The sequence below is a fragment of the Nipponia nippon genome, unplaced genomic scaffold (assembly GCF_047370975.1).
Source record: "Nipponia nippon isolate SJK-2023a ecotype South Korea unplaced genomic scaffold, ASM4737097v1 scaffold_20, whole genome shotgun sequence".
NCBI classification, from domain to species: Eukaryota; Metazoa; Chordata; class Aves; order Pelecaniformes; family Threskiornithidae; genus Nipponia; species Nipponia nippon.
This window is the reverse complement of record NW_028262337.1, coordinates 1,976,194-1,996,943: the sequence shown is the minus strand read 5'-3', so window position 1 is coordinate 1,996,943 and position 20,750 is coordinate 1,976,194. Positions and strand designations below refer to the sequence as shown.

Here is a 20,750-nt window from a genome sequence, read left to right as displayed (position 1 = left end):
GAAGACTGTTTTCCAAAAAAAACCCCAAAAACCCAAAAAGGGCAGCTAGTCCTTTCTTATATTGTCTGAATAACTCAGTGTCTCTCGAACTACTGATCAGCTCCCTTTCCCCTCCCTGCTCTATTTTCAGAAATAGCTTATGGCCCCTCACATAAAATCTACAAGTCTTCCTCTAACCTCAGTCTCAATTTTATCCTCAATTTTATTTTATATCCAGACACACCTCACGGGTTTTTATTCATTCCCACTTTTCCATTTCTTACTGCTTTAGCTGACGAGTTTCATTTGGCATAAATTCAAGCGTTCACCAGCGTGCCACCCCATTGCAAGCTACAGACCAGTACCCGCATAACAGAGGGCTCTGGGGACCAGCAGTGTATGTGTATTTAGAGGGAAGAAATCCTCCAATGGAGTGTAGGTAATACAGAGTTCAGAGAGGTCTGTGCGTCTTTACAGATTGTTGTGGCAGAAAGAAGACGGCAAGGTGGCTGCTACAGAGAGCAGCCAGAGCTTCTGACTCCTCCATCAATCGTCCCTCCTCCAGTATCAGCTGTTGCAGTAAGGAGGCATGGGGGACTCCAGTGGTGGGAGCAATTTGGGCTTCAAACACTTGGGAAGGAAATTATAGGGAAGAGGGGCTGCAAAGGGAAAGGCTCTCCAGCAGAGGTATGACTTGAGGAGAGCCTCTGGCCCGGTCCCTCAGAGTGAGGAGGGGATTGCTCATGGTCCCGCCGTGCTCCCACCCCGGCTCAGCGGCAGTCTGGATGGGGCAGCGCCGAGCGCAACAACAGAGCATCATTTCATTTCTCTCCTACCAAGTTCATGAACTGTTGTTGAAAAGGGGAGATCAGAGCAAAGAAATAGCCTAACTCTGCTTACCAAACCATTGCGCTGCTACCAATACAACGACTGCTCAGTTTACATTGGACTTAAATTACCTGAAAGTGAGTTTCATTGGTTAGACAGACAGCCAGATCGTTCCTTTAATTCCACAGGTACAGACCTTGTGTCTGTATGCATGAATACCTAAAAAACCAGTTATGCAGCTAAGCAAGTAGGCCTGTCCCCTCTGTGTTATCAAAAGACAGGCTTCTTATCAGAAGCCAGGTATAAATACAATAGCCAGCTTTTACTTTCATGATTAACATTGGGCCACATTCTTCCCTCTGCACAGGGAATCTCATCCATATTACTTGCATCTCAGAAAACACAAAACATCATAAAAAAGAATGCAAGTTACATTAATCAAATTGTTTGAAATTTTAATTGAGATCCATGTTTGTTTTGCAACAGTTTCTCAAAGGCTATGATGAAACACAAGAATCATTTTGAACGAGACTAAATAAAAGCACAAATCCCAGGAAGTAATTCTGTATTTGGAGAAGACTGAATAGAAAAGCCTGATTTTAACTAAGATCTACAGGATTACCAAGAGCATTAGGGAACATCCTTGCAAAAATTCCTCGCTTCAGTTAAGGCTTTGAAAAGAAAATTTTTCAGAAGTGTGGTGCACCTCTAATGTCAAGGCAATAATTGAGAATTAGAAGTCCTTAGCATCCTTGAACATAGAGCTAGACAACTATTTTCTAAACAAATCTAACTTTACAATAAAGAGCTACTAATCTTATTAAAAATGAGATTGATTCTTACCACTGGGAGCTGGCACTGTAATTGCCACTCTCAGTTGTTCCTAATTTATTGGATGAAACAAATAATGCAACATTTCATGGTTGGTATTGTTTTATTGTCTAATATTGATTAAATTATTTACACTCCTACTTTTCAATCCACAGATTAGCACTCATACCTATGGCTTTTACTTTTATGTTTAGCACATCTTTGTGTCAAGTGTCAGAATTTCATTTCAAAAAAACAGGAACATGATACCATATAGACAAGTCTCCTCTATATTTATGTTTAAACATACTCATTTTCCAAAATGATGGTTTATAAAAGAAGAGTCTGCTGGTAGCTTTCTTCCAGCTGATGTTTACCACAGATTCTACTGTGCTTTTCCTATTTTAAACTGTCCCTTTTAGAGTGTCCTGCTGCCTTCACGTGGAATCTGTTTCCTCCCTCAGCCCCCCCTGCCTCTACATTTAATGCAAAAAAAAAAAAAAAAATCAGTAGCTGACAATTTTAAGCAAAAATATAAAGCGCTATAACATTACCTACATTGCCTTTTACTGAACTAGGTTCTTGAACACTCTAGGAACTTTGCGGAAGTTTAACCAGTTGGTGTTGAAAAGGCACAGGATTTTTGTGCTCAGAGACCTCCAGCAACAATGTTTTTTTCCCCAGCCTGAAAGTTAGGGACCGCTGTTAGGATACAGCAAACAGCCTGATCTGAAAATTCACAGGTACCCAATTGCCACTTACAATAGAACGCACCAGATTTTACAGATTCTTCTGCCACAGACACCCTGCAAATCTATAACAAGATTTTGCTTCTATTGCAAGAGGGAAAGAGGTGAAGTTACTCTTACATATACCCAGGGATGGTGTAACAATGATACAAGCTATTAATTATTAAAATCCCCACAAAGCTGTCCATATCTGTGGTAGTTTCTGTTCCATGGTATTACATGAATGGGAAAGTTATTTTTCACATATGAGAGAAGTTTACTTGTACATGAAGAAAGCTAATTTTGGTCCTCTTGTCCAGCTTCCTAAGGACAGCATATTGGAAAGGTGACCACTGATGGTTCAAAAACCAACATAAAAGTTAACAAAAATAATTTGGTATTTCATTCCTAAACCTGCACAGTGTGGTTATTTGTCCTAGTCATCAACCTTTTCATTCTGCGTGTCCACTAATTGTTGAGTTTTTAAGTCTTCAGCTTGTTCATGATCTTCCTTATCTGCATCATCCACTTGATTAGGCTCCTTTTCTTCTGCTTCTCCTTGATCAACACTTTCATATTCTACTTGTTCAAGGTCTGTTCCATCTATAAGTTCTGCCTGTACTTCTTCCATCTGTATTTGATTTACGTGCTCAACATGTAACTGCTCCACATGAACTTCAGCACCTTGTTCAGTCTCAATGTGTTCAACTTCCAAGTAACTAATTTGCACCTGTTCTTGCAGTTCGTCTATCTGTGCGCCTTTCACCTGATTGTCCTGTATGAGATCCTGGTGCATCTGTTCCACAGTTACCTGTGCAGGATCCACTTGTACCTGAATTACTGGTAGGACATGGACTTGCTCCACTTGTTCTATAATAGTCATTGATGTTACTGGTTCAGCTTCCACAGCTTCCACTGGAAGAACCTCTTCTGTCACTATTCGTTCTGAAATATTGTGCATTTCTTTGAGGTGCCTTCTCAGCTCACTGCCTTGCATAAACCACAAATCACATAAGGTACAGTGGTTGGGTTTGTCACCGGTGTGTATTACCAAGTGATCTTTGAATTGATCCCAGCTGTTAAACACGCTGTTACAAACCTGAAACAAAAGATACCGTATGTTAAACAGTGTCACCAGAAATAATGACAAAGTATAGTGCCTGTTTCAGATCATGGCTTCACATAGTGTAGCTTCTTGCTACTTGGATTAAAAAACATTTATGTCACAAGGTAAAAGCTGAGAAGTCAGCTTGAGATAAACAGAAGATCTGGTATTTATTTCTTTTTAAGAAACAGTGTGCTACTTTGAGTTGTGCATACACAGGATACCTACAAAATTTATGAGTCAGTACAGCATTTGCAAGTTTTCTTATTTTAACCTTATGTGAAATTCATGTACAGTATCATGCCCCAATAAATGTCTGGTGCTAGAGTTCCGGGTGGAAAACTATTTATATAATAATACTGTACAATGAAAGTGTAATACAAACTGTCCTTTTACTGAAGCTCTAGATGCAGTACTAGCCATCTTTTCCTTACCAGCTTTCATTTGCTCACAGCATCATGAGGTTTAACTGGTTAGACTGAACTCTCCCATTTTGCCATTTCAAAAAACCACTTGAGTGATTTCAGCAGATAAAACTCTCTTAAAACTCCATCCCTTTAATTCTCTTCCAGCTAAAAGTACTGCCTCAACAGCAAACATACTATTTTCACAAAGCACATGAGCACACTTCCTTCCCTTCAGCTGGCAGTGAGGTAAGTAGACTGAAAACAACACACAGAGACTGCAAAAATGAATGAGGTGCCAGGGCAGAAGAGAGAGAAGAGTGGGGTAGAATCAAGCTCGGAGTAAAGAAACAAGCTCAGGAGCCTTTGTCCATGCAAGTGTTCTTGGCTGCTTTCTGCAGCGTCTCAACACACCTTCAACTGCTGGCAAACAGTTTTGAAACAGAATGTTCCATCTCCTCATAATTTTCAGCAACAGCACAGAAGGATGATGGAGTATCTGACAGACATTAACTTAAGAACAGGTCTGTGTAGTGGAGCTAAGTATCTCCATTCTGCTATTGAAGTCTGTTAAAACTGGTTTGTGATGCTAGTGCCGTGCTTTTTTTCCCCCCTAGGCTCACACTTCAGTGCAATGAAGTTGCACATACACTCCTTAAAATACTAACCTTATAGATAAGCACTCAAAATTACTTAGTCATACATAAAGGTAATGACTATCGGTAATGCCCAAGCACACAATTATTGTTCTTTCCACGTGAAGCCTAATTCAGTACTCACTGAAAAGCACCAAAAATGCTCATCAAGGAAGCACAATTCTGTTTTCTCCTCTTTGTTCAGTGAGCCTAGATTTATTTATTGAATGCTATTCAAATTTAGTTCTAAAGAAAGAAAAATTCAAGAAAAAACCATCCAAAAATTTATTCGCTGTAGTTTCCGCAGGCTGAAGAAACACTAATCCACATTCATAACATCTGTGAGAGGATATGGTATCAATTTAGAAAGAGAAAGCTATGACAAAGTGATTAGACCGAAGGATCACAAAGACAAAACAGTATGTTCAGTGAAGCTATTAGGTACAACTCTGTGTTATACAGTAATTCTCACATTCAGGACAAACTTACCTTTAAGACAAAGGTAAGGTCCCAAGAATTAACTTCACAACTAGCACAACAACTAAATGATGCAACAGCATCAGCGAAACTTCAGATTAAATGATTTGATTAGCAACACAAAATTAATTCATCTCATGCAGTATTCAGTGCTTTCTGTGAATCAGATCACTTTCTCCTTTGGAACAAATAAAGCCAATACCTGGCAGTTTTTTTCACTACACAACCCAATTTAACCTCAAACCACAGCCATTCTGTGAACTGAATAAGGTGAGAGCCTTAAGGGAAAAGAAAAAGAAAGAGTGCAAGAGAATGACTGAGAATGAGCGCGAGAACATGTGAGAAAGAGAGCGGGAGTGCGAGAGCACAGGAGTGTGCGCGAGAGAGCAAGAGAAAGAAGTGTGTTCTTATTTGAGACTGTCACAGCAGTGGGGCAGCAAAATGGCACACAAAAATGCTACAACCAGCCTCAGCTCTTGTATCTTCCAGCTTTTCAGAATCAGCTTTGAAAAGATATGTAAGATTTATCTGAACAGCTTTTCAAATGTCAGTTACATATGGTGACCAAATACCCTAGCTATCCATCTACAGCATTTATGTTTGCTTAAAAGACATTACAGATTGTAATCATAAGTTGGAATGACTTTCCAGACAAAGCCAACATATTGGATATCAAACAGAAGAATAATAAAATAGGAAATAAAATAGTACTTTTTATTTTGGACTTTAGTGAAGCATGCTCACAAGCAGGAAAGGCCTAGGTCAGTGCATCAAGAACCTTGAAAAGGAAGCAGAAAGATCAGTAAAATGCAGATGAACACTTACCAACCCATAAGACTCTGATTACAAGTATTATGAGGGTCCATATCAGTAATTCCATATTTTAAATGGAACTACTCAGATATAGGAATTTATCTGCACATTGTGGTTGAATGCGATCCTTATATTTATTTCACTAAAAGTAGCTCGTGGAGAGATAAGCCCGCTCTTGTTGCCTTTCCTGCTCAACATTCCCACACTCCCTCAGCACAGGAAGGAGCTATCTAGCCTCAGACTCTGCTGCTTCCATTACCCACCTGACATTCGTACAGCTTCTTTCTTCCCTTTTTAGCTCCAGCTCCAGACTGACAGGCCGTCAGGTGACATTTGAGCGTGCTATTCCTAGCAAAACGTTCGTGGCAGTTTGGACATTCAAATGGTTTTTCACCTGTTAAGACAGATACAGGGATTTGTAAGTGTATAAAACCAGGCAGTTTTCTGTCAGCTCTCTCTTCTTCCCCTCTCTCCCTTTTGTGTAGCTTGATAAATATGCCGTAAAGACGTGGCCAAATGGATTATTCTAAAAAGAAGAGAAAGACATTCTATGTAAACTTTACTTATGTAAATAAAAGGGAAAAAACCTAATGTGGAGTCATAACTCTCATTTAGAAAAAAAACAATGTAACAATTACCAGTGCCATTTAAGGTACATTTAGGTTTTTATGGAAATTAGATTACTATTCTGATGAAATATCTTAAAGAAATAGCATCTATTTCTCTCTTTTCATCTGATAATATTTACAATTAAAGAATCAACAGTAGTAAATACACAAAGTGACACGTTAAAGAAGGAAGTATTTAAATAATACAAAGTTTTATTTTCAAGAACAATAACAGCTTATGCTTGAGAGCTGAAACTGATCTCCAGAAAAAGAAGTTGGCATGGAATAACCCCGAAATAACACTGCATCAGTATCAAAACAAACAAACAAATGACACCCCCTCTCGCTCCCCAAACACAGTGAAAAGAAAGCACAGAGGGACATAAATGGGCACAAGCAAGATAAAAATTCTTTTCAGTTTGGCCACTTCATTTCAAACCTGGTACCAAACACAGAAGCCAGCTAAGGACAACAGCAGGGGAGGCTGAAAACAGGTCGTTTTCTCTTTTTCATCCAAAGTAGTATATTGTTGTTACTGTCATCAGGTAGATCAAGTAGTAACAAAGAACAACTGGTGTCTCTGTTTACTAATTCCATCATGCACAAACACAATGAAATCCATGGAAATTAAAGTACAAAAAATTAGGAACAGTGTGTTTCTTCTGAAAGTCTGATAATTAATCTGCGGAGGTACTGACACCGACATCACTACTGAAACAGACGGCTTAATGAACTCCGAAAGAGGCTGAGACATTTCAGTGAATAACATAAGAATCTATCCTAGCTAGTTTAAAACCCTGCATTTTCAGGAATGCAGTAGTTATTGGCTATTGAGATGGAAAGCCAATAAACCCGTATTTTCAGAAATAAAGATATTCAGAAGTTCCTAATTAGCTTTTCAGAAGAAATCCACAAGTAGCCTATAATTCTCACTTATACACCTAAAGGCTACAGAAAAATGTTAAATGGTGGGAACATTCCCCTTAATGGTTACAAAATGCTATGTTTTTGGAGACTGTTGTCCACGTAATGCAGAGGATGCTGACGTGCCATCAGTCTTGCAGGTCAAAAATCACAGACTTTGCCCAAGCAACCAATGGATACTACAGAGCAAAGCTCACACCACAGACCTTCACCTGCTCTGTGATCTGGTCACATTTAAAATAGCTACTTGGAGCAAGGCACCAGTCAGGGACAGATTTATTCTATTCTTACTCAAATTCTTCAGTAATCTCCAACATATTCTGCTGAAAGTGTCTGAAAGTGACAATTCAAAGGTAATGGTGGCAATATCCAAAGGCCAAAGGACATTGTGTGATTTCTTGCACAATGTGAATCAACGCTGTGACCTGGGCTGCACCCGTCACAGCAGTGATGGAAAACACAGAGAGCGTGCCAGCTGTCTGCTCTCCTCTCTCTTCTTCGGGAGGCTTCTGGCCTAATCTAATGATTATCTTTCTCTCCCATTATGAGAATGGATGAGATTTCACTTGCCAATCGTAAGTAACTCACAAGCCAGAAATTCTGACCGGAGATAGTCCAATATTGTGCTGGTCCTTTATAGTGTGACAGTCACAGGAAGGAGACTGCCCCAAATAAATATTTTTTAACCCAAAGAAATTCATAACAACTAACATAGTGACTTTTATTTGCCTAATATGTAAGAAATACCAGGGAATTCAACCATAATCATAAAGCGACCATATCATTACTTAGATTGGGTTTAGAGAGAAATAGTAAATCTAGTTATTAGGTTTTTTTTCCACAAACACACCAAAGGCAGGTGTGTATCAAATGAACTTCTTGGTATCATTTCTTCAAGGTACATAACTAGAGTCCATTTATTCACTCCTATGGAAGATGTAAACTACACTTCCTGTAAAACATATTTTAGATTTACCAAGAATGGCAAGGACCTTGATTAATTTTTCCTACAAAGTTTGTATACGAATCACTTCAGTTACAGGGTTTTCAGACAAGGGCAGATTAATTTAGCTGCTTGGAGCACATCACGACTTCTTCACTTCCACCTTCACTCACACACAGTCTCCATAAAAGTTAAAAAAAAAAAAAAAATCAAGAACACCTAACGTTGAGAAATATTCAGCAGTCAAAATTTCCAGTAAAATCACAGGGAATCAGAGCTGTTCAGTGTCTCTTTCTGCTAAGGAATATAATTTTTGTGAAATATCAGGATTAGACCAGCATATTGAGAGCAGTATCTTCATTCTAAGATTGATTTCTGTATGAGGAAATTGCTCTTCTTGTGTAAGAGAAATTAGAGCTATTGAACTCAACAGATGTACATTACTTAAGTGCAGCCCTGCAGAATTTCTGTCCTGTGCACTATTTACGATTGGCAAGTGAAATCTCATCCGTTCTTATAAAGAGGAAAAAGATAATAATGACATCAGAACAAAGCCCCTCTCTCTTTATAAGTTCTGGAGACGACTTTGTTAATAGTTTCAGAGTTACATGACATGCATAACATTTCTGAGGTATTTTTTCAGAGACTCAGAAGCTGCTTAAGGCACTGTACGCATGAGTAAGAAAAAACTCGACGGATCTCCTTCCTTTCTTTTATTGAGATGAAGATAATAGTCATTGATAATGTCAAATTTCTACATTAAAATGAATTACCAACACTGATAAGGTGGTCTATTTCTGCCTCAATTGCTATTTTCATGTTATTACTGGTGTTATGATTAGGCAGCAACAGGTTCAAATACTTTGTAGGATGTTTTCTTGTAGGCCTTTTAATTTCATTTTAGAATTCAACCAGTGCTATACAGAATTCAGAACTTAGAAAGCCTTTGGCTGAATGGGAGTTTTTCCACTGATCTTAGGAGACCACAGTTAAATGGTAGTATCTGTTCTGATTTTAAGCTTAAGGCTTTTGAAAATGCTAAACCAGAAGTAATTAGATTCCATGCATTATACTTGTATCAACAGATATTTAGGAAGTACTCTGTAACATGTGATATGCTAAGTTGCATTGTCCTCAAAATCCTTTGTGGTAACATCAACCAACATATTGTGATATTTGGGTTACTCTGTTAATCTGCCACAAACTTTTCTCTGAAAAGACTTCTGTTACGTAACTTGTATTTGGATTGCTTATAATGGAAAAAACACTCCCTGCTTCATAGAGGATAAGCATTTGCCAAAGACTGTTTATAAATGGAACCTTTAAGGGGCTATTGGGAATAGACTGGACACAGTGTCATATATCAATACTCAGCAGTCCCATATACAGATACAAAGAAATTTGAATTCAAAGGCTTTAACAACAATAAGGAGCTGTGAGAGAAATAGGGCTGCTACCCTCCATTTAATTCTTACTGATGACTCATGACTGACATATTAAATAAAAACATCTGGAAGATCGGGACCACATATATTTTACATTCAGAGTTAACTGTATAATGCTCAGTACCTGTTCAGATAGTAGACTTTTCAGTGAGATGAAGAAGTAGAATCTTAACCTCCCATATCATAAAGAAGGAGCACAAGTCATTTTGTACTCAACGATGCTACCCAGATTTCAAAGATGCAGATTTCACAGTAAAAAAAGTGTACTATAGTCACTAGAAATGTTTTGCTCTGTTAATTAACAAAGAAAAATCAAATCATAGATGAGGTGTCAAGAGCAAGGGTGAAACTTTCCAAACAAGATGGTACCAGAGAGAATTGTTAGGGGGTATTTTATGCTTAATGCATTAATAGGCATTTGCTCAGAAGTTCTGTTAGACAAAGAAACCCGCTAAACTGTATTCCACTGAGAAGCTCACAGTTCAGATTATATTTCAACAGAAACATTTACGAGTAGAGTTGTGAAAACAAAAGTACCAAACTGAGGAGTTACTTTTAAAGAAGGAAACATACCGTAGGAAATGATTTTGAAAAAATCTAAGATTTAATACACTTGAGAGAGAAGCTTCATTAGTTCCTTCTGCTTTGAGGTCCCTATTTTTAACCACCTCAGTCCCTCAAAAGTTTCCAGCAATGGAAAACAAAACAAACGAACAAACAAAAAGACAAACCAGCATTTCAGTTGTAACTAGAAGCCACGTATTTCTAGCACTCAGAACCCATGTGTTCTCTTCAGCATATTCGCTATTTCCCCAAAACATGCAAAAACCCAAAACGCTAGAGCCAAGGCCCCAAGGACAGGAATATAGCAGTACTCTTACCTGTGTGCTTCCGGAGGTGCTCTTTGAAATGTCCAAAGTGGTCAAACTGCTTATCACAGTACTGGCATATATGTATTTTTTTGCCAGGTCTTTGCTTCTTGCTGGCACCACCTTCATCAAGGTGGTAACAGGTGAGGTGCTGTTTCAAAGCACTCTCTCGTAGGTACCTTTTATTGCATATGTCACACTTGTAACTCTCAGTAGAGTGTGTTTTCATGTGTTCCTTAAAATGGTAAAACAATTTAAACGAACGGTTACATTTCTCACAGTGGAATAAATTGTTCACGTGTGACAGCTGAAGTTCCACAATTTCAATACCTTCTACCTGTTTGCACGAGGGATCAGTTGCACTATCACCTTCTTCTTGGATCTGGCATTTTCTCTCTCCCTGACGATACTTGCTGGTGATATCTGCCAAAAGAGCCAAAGCAGATTCATCTGATGTACCCGTTGTCTGTATGTACTTTATGGACTGCTCTGCAGAAGCTACTTCTTCAAGCGTTTCGATGCTGTCATCTTCCACTTCAATCGTCCCTTCGGCAATCTCAACCTCAATTTCAACAGGCTCCGATTCTGCAGATGGCAGTGTTTCTGTTATAACATTAGAGGTTTCAGCTATCTTCCTCTTTTTTGGTTTATTTTTACCCTGTGCTTGATTTGATTCTAAGGGTGATGAATTTTCTTTGTTCCTGTAAAGCATTTGCATAAACATGGTTAAGACCCATAAGCACTGACACAACAATTCCTGCCTAATACTGAGCTTCTGCATCCAACACTCTCTAGCTGTTTCTCAAAGAAGCCAAATGATGAACGACCACATAACCTGTGTACATGTCAGAAGCTAATTTGTCCTTAATCTATACTCCTTACAGCTGTAAAACAGCATGGTTAAAGCTGTAGAGCCTTTGACATAAGGCTACCAAAGTGTTTTAAATAGCTCTGCTTCAGTGATACAAAGCACCGACCAAGAAAAAAGGCCAGTTAACCTAATGACATAGGTTTATCTGAGAAACTTGTGAAATTTTGTACTTGGAAAGGAAACTTCCCCAAAGGAAGGAGTTCTTTGTCCTGCCTACTCAGAAATAAGATTCAAGTCCTTCCTATGCTATTCACCTCTTAAGCCCTGGAGCGTGTGCAATTGCCTGCAGTGCTTACAGCTTGTTAGAAAACACTATAGCTGTGACTTCACACAACGATTATTGTAACACCTTGTACTTCAGGAAAGCACACAGCTAACAGCTGAGGTAAAAATAAAAGCCACTGTGATGTGGCAAGAGTATTCTAGTTTACTTTATGGGTTTAAACACAACCACCAGCTCTGTTCCTGTTCTTTCTGCATCATACACACACAACGTCCTTCCTCCAAGACATTCGGGTAGCATGCAACCTCAAACACAGACAGAGCTGAGTGGGCCAATGCTTTCAAGTTTGATGCCCTCAAGATCATCCACAGCACTTATGTGCTGGAGGTTTTACTATGATTATCAGTTTCGAAAATGAGTGGCTATCTTCCCCTCAAATCAGACTGACGGGAGTAAGCTGTGCTTTTACCTTCTCCTGCAGCCTGATGAATCCTTTCACATAATCTACTCCCTATCACCTTCACATTTTCTAGTAACAGGAGAGGTAAGGCTCTCACCAGTATCTGTAACTGATATGTCAAAGATGTGTGGCTAATGATCTAATGCAGGATACAGCTTATTAAATTGTACGTTACCCTATTCAGACACAGGAAGACAGAGCAAGATAAACTTACAGTTTCATCTAGCCTGGATTTCTGATGTCTAGAAGGGGACAGTTACTTTGCACATTACTGCAAGGAGCTCCAGGATCACGTACCAAGAGAATAATCTGCTCAGCAAAGAGCAGGCGACCGTCCTTGGCCACATTGTGTGAACTTTGAGTGCGGATACAGACATACAACACAACTGCACTTTAAGGAATAACAGCTGGTTGTTTTCTTTCTAGTTTAGATTATGCGATGTGCAACTCTGGTGCATTATACAAATAGTTAGTTCTATAATCATCTCTACTTCAGCTGAAGCTTCTGAAGCTTATCCCTTTCACTCAAAGCTCTGACTGAGGCACTGTATTGCAATTCTTACCCCTTTTACTGTGGAGGAAAAAACAGAGACTGGCAATGGCACTCAAGTTTGTATTTCTAACAAAAAACAAAACAAAACAAAACAAACAAACCCCCACAAAAAAAACTTTTCAATATCTATGAACAATGGAAATAACTCTAAGAATAGACTGGCTTGCATGTGTGTTTGTTAAGCAAAACATTTGTTTTCTTGTAACATAAGAATTACAGTGTTTACTAGTGATGAATAACCAACAAACTGCATAACATTATACAATAGTGGGCAATAATCGCAGGCTGGACAGTTTAGCTTGATGGATGGATCTGAATCCTGGTTCAACAGCTCTACCAGCGTACACTGACTCAAAGTGACACACTGATTAGAATGTACTTTTTCAGTTTCAAGTTTCTTTTAAATTCCTCAAGCAGACAGCTAAGGTCTGCTTTTTTTCCTGAATTAAAAAAAAAAATCTTTTGGTGGTACCATGCTTAATCTTAATAATGTCAAAAAAGGGTGTTCACAGCAGCAGAACAGTGTCGGACGCAGAAGGAGTGAGGACGTGACAGCATTTTGTGACAGTGAAAGGGAAGGAAGGGGAAGAAAGACAGTGTGATGGGACTGGCACCTGCTTTTCTCAGGTTGGAGTCTGGCAATGGAGTACCGCTCCTGGTACTTGAGAAAAGGTGCCACAGCAACATTTGATTAAGTACTGATCCCGTGTAAAACTGATTATAACAGTTACATTCATTTAAGAAGTTTCAGAGGTGAATTTTGCAGCAAGAAGTTTTACGATCACTGCTTATTCTCTCAGAAATAGCAGAAAGCTGCATGAAATCAAAACACCAGCACAAGCTTGTTAATGTGGCCTAATTACCTGAGGCACATGGTCACTGTACACCCAGCTGTCAATCAGGTGGGCAGTCAGACAGCACAGAGAACTGGTGTTAGTTACCACAAAGTCACAGCCCTACAATGTCTGCAACATTTACCAGCCACGTCACTTGGCATCAAGTTCCAGCCCAAAGAATGTGACATTCATTTTTCAGCCTGTATAATTCTGACCCATATCTTATAGTAGAAGAGTATATGGTCACACACAAGTTCAGGAGGTTCCAGGATAAGGAACAGGACTGCAAAATACTGGCAGCCAGCTCTTGTAAAAGGATTCTTGTGACTCTACATTTCAGTGTTGGGAAGAAAAAGATGCTTACGTGCTTACCTGATTTCAAGTGCTTTGATCGCTTCTAACATCTGTAGATACTCAGCTGCTTTCCAAACATCATTTGCTTCTTCCTCACCTTGGACCATTAGTTTTGCCGTATAGGTGAACTCAATGAGGTGACGAAATGCCATGTTACTTACACCTATATACAGGCAAGAAAAACAATGCTTTCTTTTAGCAATTCCTCAGTCCCTTCTATCTGATGAATCTTGCACACTTGCCTGTTCACCATTTTGCTCATAGTACTGTAGCTGCCTTAAAAGGCTTATGTTGGAATAAAAAGTCTACTGCAGAAACATGTGAATCTGGAATAACCACAGAATTACGCCACAACAAAGATAAAAGGAAGGATAAGATGGACAAAACCCTGTTTGAATAATAAAAAGTATAGATTTAAACACAAAAATACAATCTCCCTCTCAAGAGACCTCTGAGCAGCAAGATACTGGAGGCTGAAATCTGCTCCAGGAATTCGCTCCTTGCCTACCAGGCAAGTATTGCTCCACGTCTATCCTGCTTTTGCATCCCAGCCAAGACATCTGCCATTGGCCATCACTGGCAGGCTTTTTCATCTGACTGGAATGGCTGTTGTCAGGGAAAAGATTGTATGTCACACTGCTAGTCCTAAAAACATACAGGGTCTGGCTGACCTCCATTAGCCATGTATTGGTGGGAAGAAAAAAATAAAGGAAAAAACCACCCACAGAACCTCACACTTTCTGTTCCAAAAGATTTAATTCAAGACTGTTCTTTTTCTTTTCAATTTTTCTTCAGGGGAAGTTTTTTTCCAGTGGTGGTAGCTGCTTCAGAACCACTCAAGAGCTGATATCTAGAAAGCTAATTGATATGACCAAGCATGTATGTAAGCCCATACCAACGATACTACATTCATTTCCAGCTTGGGCACACAACTCTGAAGGTTTTTATATGCACAAATCAGATTACCTTCAATCTCCACCAAGGGCTCCTGAGTGAAATCTTGGAAGAATTTGTAGAAGAACTGGCTACAGGCAGCAAGAACAGCCTTATGAGCTTTGAAATGGTGACCTACAAATAGAGACAAAAATTTTGGATTAGGGTAACACCTTCCTCACTCATAGTGCAGAATAACTGCAGATGCAGAAAAGAGACCACCCAGTCTACAAATCTATTCCAGCAGCATATAGTCACTTAGTATGTCTCCTTGTAACACGGGATACTACTGCAGATAACCTGTCCCATCTCATGCGGACCCTTGCTGACATCACCGAGCTTGCTTTAGCTCTGCAACTCAATCAGCTGGACGACTCACTCACTCCAGTGTTTCTCTTTTCAGATATTTAAGTTACGGGAAATTCCTATGCAAACTTTTTCCTGTATGTCTTGGGCTCAGCTCTCAAGTTTTATCCAGGTTCTCCTTGGTTTTTGTTGCTCTTACAGACAGATGTAGTTTATCACCACTTCCGCCAGCATAAACACCACTGCAGAACAGAAGTGGTTCTGCTCTGTTCTTCCTGTTTTCCAGACTGTGTATTCCCCATCACTGTGTTGCCTTCTCCCTGGCGCACACATGAACATTCATAAGGCTCCATGGGACAGAGATAAGAGAAGCAACATGGATTAGAATTACACAGCTGCACTTAAAAACAGCTTGGAGCTCAACACATGGGTCTGGCAATACAAGAGCAGGAACAAACATTCACGGTAAGTTTTATGCAAGCACTGTCAGTTAAACTACGGCAATTCCTGAAGGGTAATTTTTTCTTCATTTGTTTATTTTTTTCTAATCCGGGCTCTGTAGGACCCTTTTCCTTCAACTGAGTTCTTGCTGTCCTTTTGAAGATCAGGTGGTACTCCTTTAGCTAAGTCTGTCCTAGTGAACACTGCCTATCTTCCTTGAAGTCGTCATCTATTCTAAGACATGTTTGGGATAAGAAGCAATCTTAGGTCATCTACCAGACACCACTTTTTCTAAGGAGATAATAAGCACTTATATCTCTGTCATCCTTTTAAACTAATACTTATGTCCTTACAACACATATAAAAAGAAAAGTGAGTGCCTCTACCCTAGTTTAACTGTATATTAAAATAGTAGGCAGACACCAGAGAAGCAAGAAGTAAATCTTATTTCAAGGTGTTTTGGTTTTTGTGTTTGTTTGTTTGTTTGTTTGTTTTTTAAACACAGTATTTGTACAAGTTCTCTGCATGCAAACAGTCAGCTCAAGTCAGGGAAAAATATTTTAACATTAGACAACAGGTTAAATATAGCACAGTGGTTTCAAAGTGGGCTTCTATCTGAAAATATTTAGCCCCTTGTTTGGAAAAGCAGAAGCCAAATTATTAATCACTGCTGGAGACTGTTCACCCCAAGATTTTAAATGAAACTCTGCAAACAACTCGCACACCAGTAGAGAACCAAGAATCTGATAGCAGCCCAGTTTGACAGCTGATCTGTGACAAACACAACAGCTCCCCAGCACAGCTTTCAGAATTTTCTGTGCACCAACTAGTTGTCAGGCCTGTACGTACCATCGACAATCAGAGTGATATCTGTAAACTGGTCCTGCTCACGTTGTTCATTCAGTCTATCCAAAATAACTTTATAGTGTTCAGGGAATTCCTGGATACACTCCATCGTTTCTTCGGCTTCCATGGCAAAAGGACTGGTCTGCAAGAGACGTGGTACGGAGTGAGAATACTGCACGACTCAGTAAATACCATGCACAGTCAGGTTAGTATACAAACATGAACTAACTAGCACTTTTCAGGGAAGACAAAACCAATAGGAACACTCAACTATCTTGGTAACAGGTTTACCTCATTTTAGCTGACATGTAGGAAATGGTAGGGTTAACGACATGGAATATTGCCTCATTTATACACATGAAAAAAACAGTCAAAGTGTGTAAGTATATTTCTTTATTCTACAGATTCAGCAAGGACTCACCTCCCTCAAAGCAAATACTGCAGGGATATAACATCTCCACAGCTAACTATTCAACAACACCTCAGCAGCATTAATGTCACAATTTACTTCTCGCAATTCCACCAATCCACTTCGTAGAAGAACAGGTCTTAAAATTTTCATATTAAAGTCACATTTTGCACTTAGTGAGCACAAGATATTTACTTCCTTTAAATAAGGATGTAATAAAGCAGCACTTTTCAGCCTCTGAGTACATACGAGTTGCCAGGGATTTAACGTGCTGTCGCACCCAAGAGCAAAGAGCATCTTATTCACCCAGCCTACTTACACTTCTCCCCCTGCAAGGTGAAATATTCTTTGCCAACTTTTTGAAGGACGCATACGCTTGTAATCTGATTGCCCTTCCTCCCTTACTTATACAATAAACATAGCTGGGGTTGGGATTTGCAGAGGTTCTCAAACCTGAAGAGGTTTAGCAGAACTCTGTGCCTGTGGACAAGACGCAGATGTTAGTCTGCTGCTTATGCAAAAGAAGCTCGGGAGAGAGTCCAAGCGCTTCAGTGAAAGCACTTCACAAATTAACTCCAGGCAATGACTTCAGATCTGTGCAGCAGCACTCATCTTCAACTCCCACATTCACATGGCTCACACTGAGAATGCTGTAGAAAAAGCAAAGCCATTTCAAAGTCACATTAGCACAGAAACATTGTTTCTTCTCACAGTCTTTGAAGAATATGTGGTTTCTGACCAGGCTTGAATGAGTTTTGAAGGAATGTGAGGCATAACCTTCGCTGTACTGTTATACTCGGCATGGTGGAAAGGATGAGCCCCGGGCGCCTGCACTGCGAGCCCAGAGGCCCTGCCGGGAGTCGAGAGAGGGTTAAGTCACGAGGAGGGGCCTAGTGCCACTTCTCTTGATTCGAGGGGTGTCTCAGCCACTCCTGGAACCGGGACAAGAAGGCTCCACAAGTCCAGGAGCTGGGGCCAATCAATAGGGCCACCTGCGAGTGTACAGGGGCTCTCCTCACCCAATGCCCCCCTTGGCAGGCCTGACGCTGCATCGAATAACGCAAGGCTTACCTTCATTTCCCATAGAGCCGCATAGCTTAGGTCGGTATAACTGCTAGAGGGCCAACCTTTACAGAATATTTGTTTTATGGAAATCTCCCATTAAAGCTGATGTATGTACAGACCTTGAGTGTTATTTCACCTTAATCCACACCGAGGGGATTTGCGAATCTGAGTCACTCCCTGCTCCCCACAGCTGGGACGTGCCCATGCACAAAAGGAAGCAAGTGAGGAGAGCAGCTACCATCAAACCAAACGTTGAATACAGAGAGGGAAATATCTGGTGTGGCAAAAAAGCCGTTTTCTCCAGAGTGTTAGGAGGAACTAGAGGGCAGGTGCCCCCTGACTTCTGGTGTGGATTTTTTTTGTGTGTGGTTGGAGTTGGAAAGTCCTGGGCCCAAAACTGTTCCTGACGTGTACTAACCACATCTGAGCTGATGCCACCACGCTTGCTAACTCCCCTCTGCAGCTGTGTGAATTCTGCCTCACTTACAACAAACGCACCTACGGGTATATGGGGTTTGATAGAAGTCAAAGGTATATGGGGTTATGATAAAAGCAAAGTTACAAACACCAAGTAAAGGAAATTGTGGAATTCCTATTTTCACCACAAAACACACTCTTTCTTGCATCTCAGAAGAACTGGCCCATGGAGAAGTCAAGTTTCCAAGAGCATGAAAAAAGAAGAGCAGAAGCAGCCGCTTATGAAGTCTAGCTCTACCCGCTATCACTGCTTTGCCAAGCAGATGCTGAAATACCTATCAGGGCCTTAAAGAGGACAGAGGAGACCAGCCTGTGAGGGCCAGGGGAAAAGCGAGGCGGATAGGAGCGGCTGCGGCATTCCCTTCACCTCATCAGTAACAATGGGTGTAAGACAGATGACCAGCAGCTCCTGCCTTTCTTCTGTCATCTGGTATTCCACATAAAGTCTCACATGGGAAGCTGTCAGCCATTTACTTCACTGTTCGATTCTGCGTGCCCATTTTTGACACATCATAAAAGGACAGATGACTTGCAGTTAAAAACATAATTCCTTAGAAGTAAAAACATACAAAATTTTGATCCCCGACTCTCATGATTGCCACCTACTAAAATGCAATTTACTTCTAAATTGAATGTTTGTAGGGGTATCTTACAAAAAAACCTCTCAAAATAATAGAGCAACCTCCTCCCTACCAAATCTAAGAAATTAAAAAAAGTTTTGTCTTTCTCATAACAGTTAAAAAACATGAACAAGAAAACATACACCTTATGACAGCTAGTTTATTGTCATGAATTAACACAGAACTAGTAAAAAGTGTGACTTTATTGCATCTCTAAATGCAGGTGCAGCATTCATTGAGTATTCTCATTTTAAAAGCCCAGTGATATTGCACGAAAAAGCCCAACAGAACAGCAGGTATTCAATAAGAGCGTGGCAGCTTTGGAGGAAGAATTGAAAGGCAGAGTCCTCAGAGAAAACTAAGAAGCCAAGGCAGGCAGACAGAAGCGATCCAAGCCACCACTTATGAGCAGGCTCACAGATGAGTGATGGAACCTGGACCACTCCAGTTGTTTACCTCGATTTCCTTGGAAGACGCAGCCAACTACTGACTTATCGGCTTGTAACACTGGATGCATCTCACATGATATGCATGCGTTTTGCAGATCTGTTTTTACAAATCTACCTCAATGAAGCCATCTTACTGTTACTAACCTCCTGGACTACCACAGGAACTCCTTGTATTTTAGGCACTAGACATTTGTTTTCTTTGCCTGCATGGATCATGTAGGAGTGCAGGCAGGCGGAGCAGTGTCAGGGCAACTCAGATGACCGGTGGCCAAACCGCTGCCATCTCGCTGCAACCACCTGAGGGAAGGGGAACCTGAGCGCTGTTTGGTGGACAGCAGCAGCGGTTGCTTCCAGGTAAGGCAGAAGCGAGAACTTCCTGCGCACCGTGCCGCATATTTTCCCTCAAAAATAACAACGGCGGACCAAGCACCCAGCCAGCCCCTCGGTCCCCGCAGCCACAGACGAGGCCTCGCTCCCGCTGAGGCGGAGGCGGCCCAGCCACACGCCGGGGGCCGCACTGCCGAGGAGCGGGAGAGGCTTCTCGCCGCCCACAGCGGCTGCAGGGGGCACCGGGGCCGGCGCCATCGCCCGGGGCCCCGCCGCGCTCCCGCAGGCCCCGGCCCGGGACCCGCCAAGGCGCCGGCGGCCGCGCGCGCCTCCCCCGGGCTTCAGCCCTCGCGCCCCCGCGGCCAGCCGCAGCCAGCCGCAGCCCCATTGGCGGGCGCCGATGGCAGTCAGCGCGGCCCCCGCCAATCGTGAGGCGGCGGCAGAGCCCGCCCCGCGCGGAGGAGCCAATGAGCGCCCGCCGGGTCCCAGGAGCGGGAGAAGGCGGAAGGCCTAGCCAGCGCCGAGCGCCCGCCGGGCACGGGCGCCCCGAGAGCGGCGCGGGCGACGGCCGGCGGGCGCGAGTGTCCCGCGAGGGCACGCCCGAGGAGGGGAGGCGGCCGGTGCCGGCCCGAGCCGCGCGCGTGGCAGCACGGCCGCCTCGTTAGTCCCTATTACGTCATCAAAGCGCGCATTAAATCGATCCCTTTTCAATTCCCGGCCGGGCCGCGGCCCGGCGGCGCGGCGCCCCGCGGGGTGGGAGGGCGGTTCCGGTAGGTACTCACCGCGCGGAGCCCCTCGCTCCGCCGCGCCCGCTCCGCCGTTGCCGCTTCCTGCTCGCCAGCGCGCTGGAAAGCGGGGCGGGCGCCGGCCAATCGCGACTCGCATTCCCGGCCTGCACCGCGCGGAGGAAGTGACGGCAGGGTCACCTTTAGCGCGGCGGGGCGCGCGGGCGGTGGGAGGGCGGGGCTCGGCGGCCCGGTGCACCCTGGGAGTTGTAGTCTCGGGGGGGCGG

At 42.0% G+C, this 20,750-nt stretch overlaps 1 protein-coding gene across 1 annotated transcript; it reads right to left on the bottom strand.

Moving 5' to 3' along the window:
* Nucleotides 1–1,245: 1,245 nt before the first annotated feature.
* Nucleotides 1,246–20,630, bottom strand: ZBTB35 (zinc finger and BTB domain containing 35). The gene is made up of 8 exons (XM_087759864.1): nt 20,521–20,630; nt 17,254–17,450; nt 16,395–16,533; nt 14,832–14,933; nt 13,884–14,028; nt 10,581–11,269; nt 6,043–6,173; nt 1,246–3,444 (listed from the first exon to the last, which is right to left on the bottom strand). The coding sequence occupies exons 3-8, from the start codon at nt 16,516–16,518 to the stop codon at nt 2,782–2,784; spliced, it is 1,854 nt and encodes a 617-aa protein (XP_087615990.1). The 5' UTR covers nt 16,519–16,533; nt 17,254–17,450; nt 20,521–20,630; the 3' UTR covers nt 1,246–2,781.
* Nucleotides 20,631–20,750: the final 120 nt, after the last annotated feature.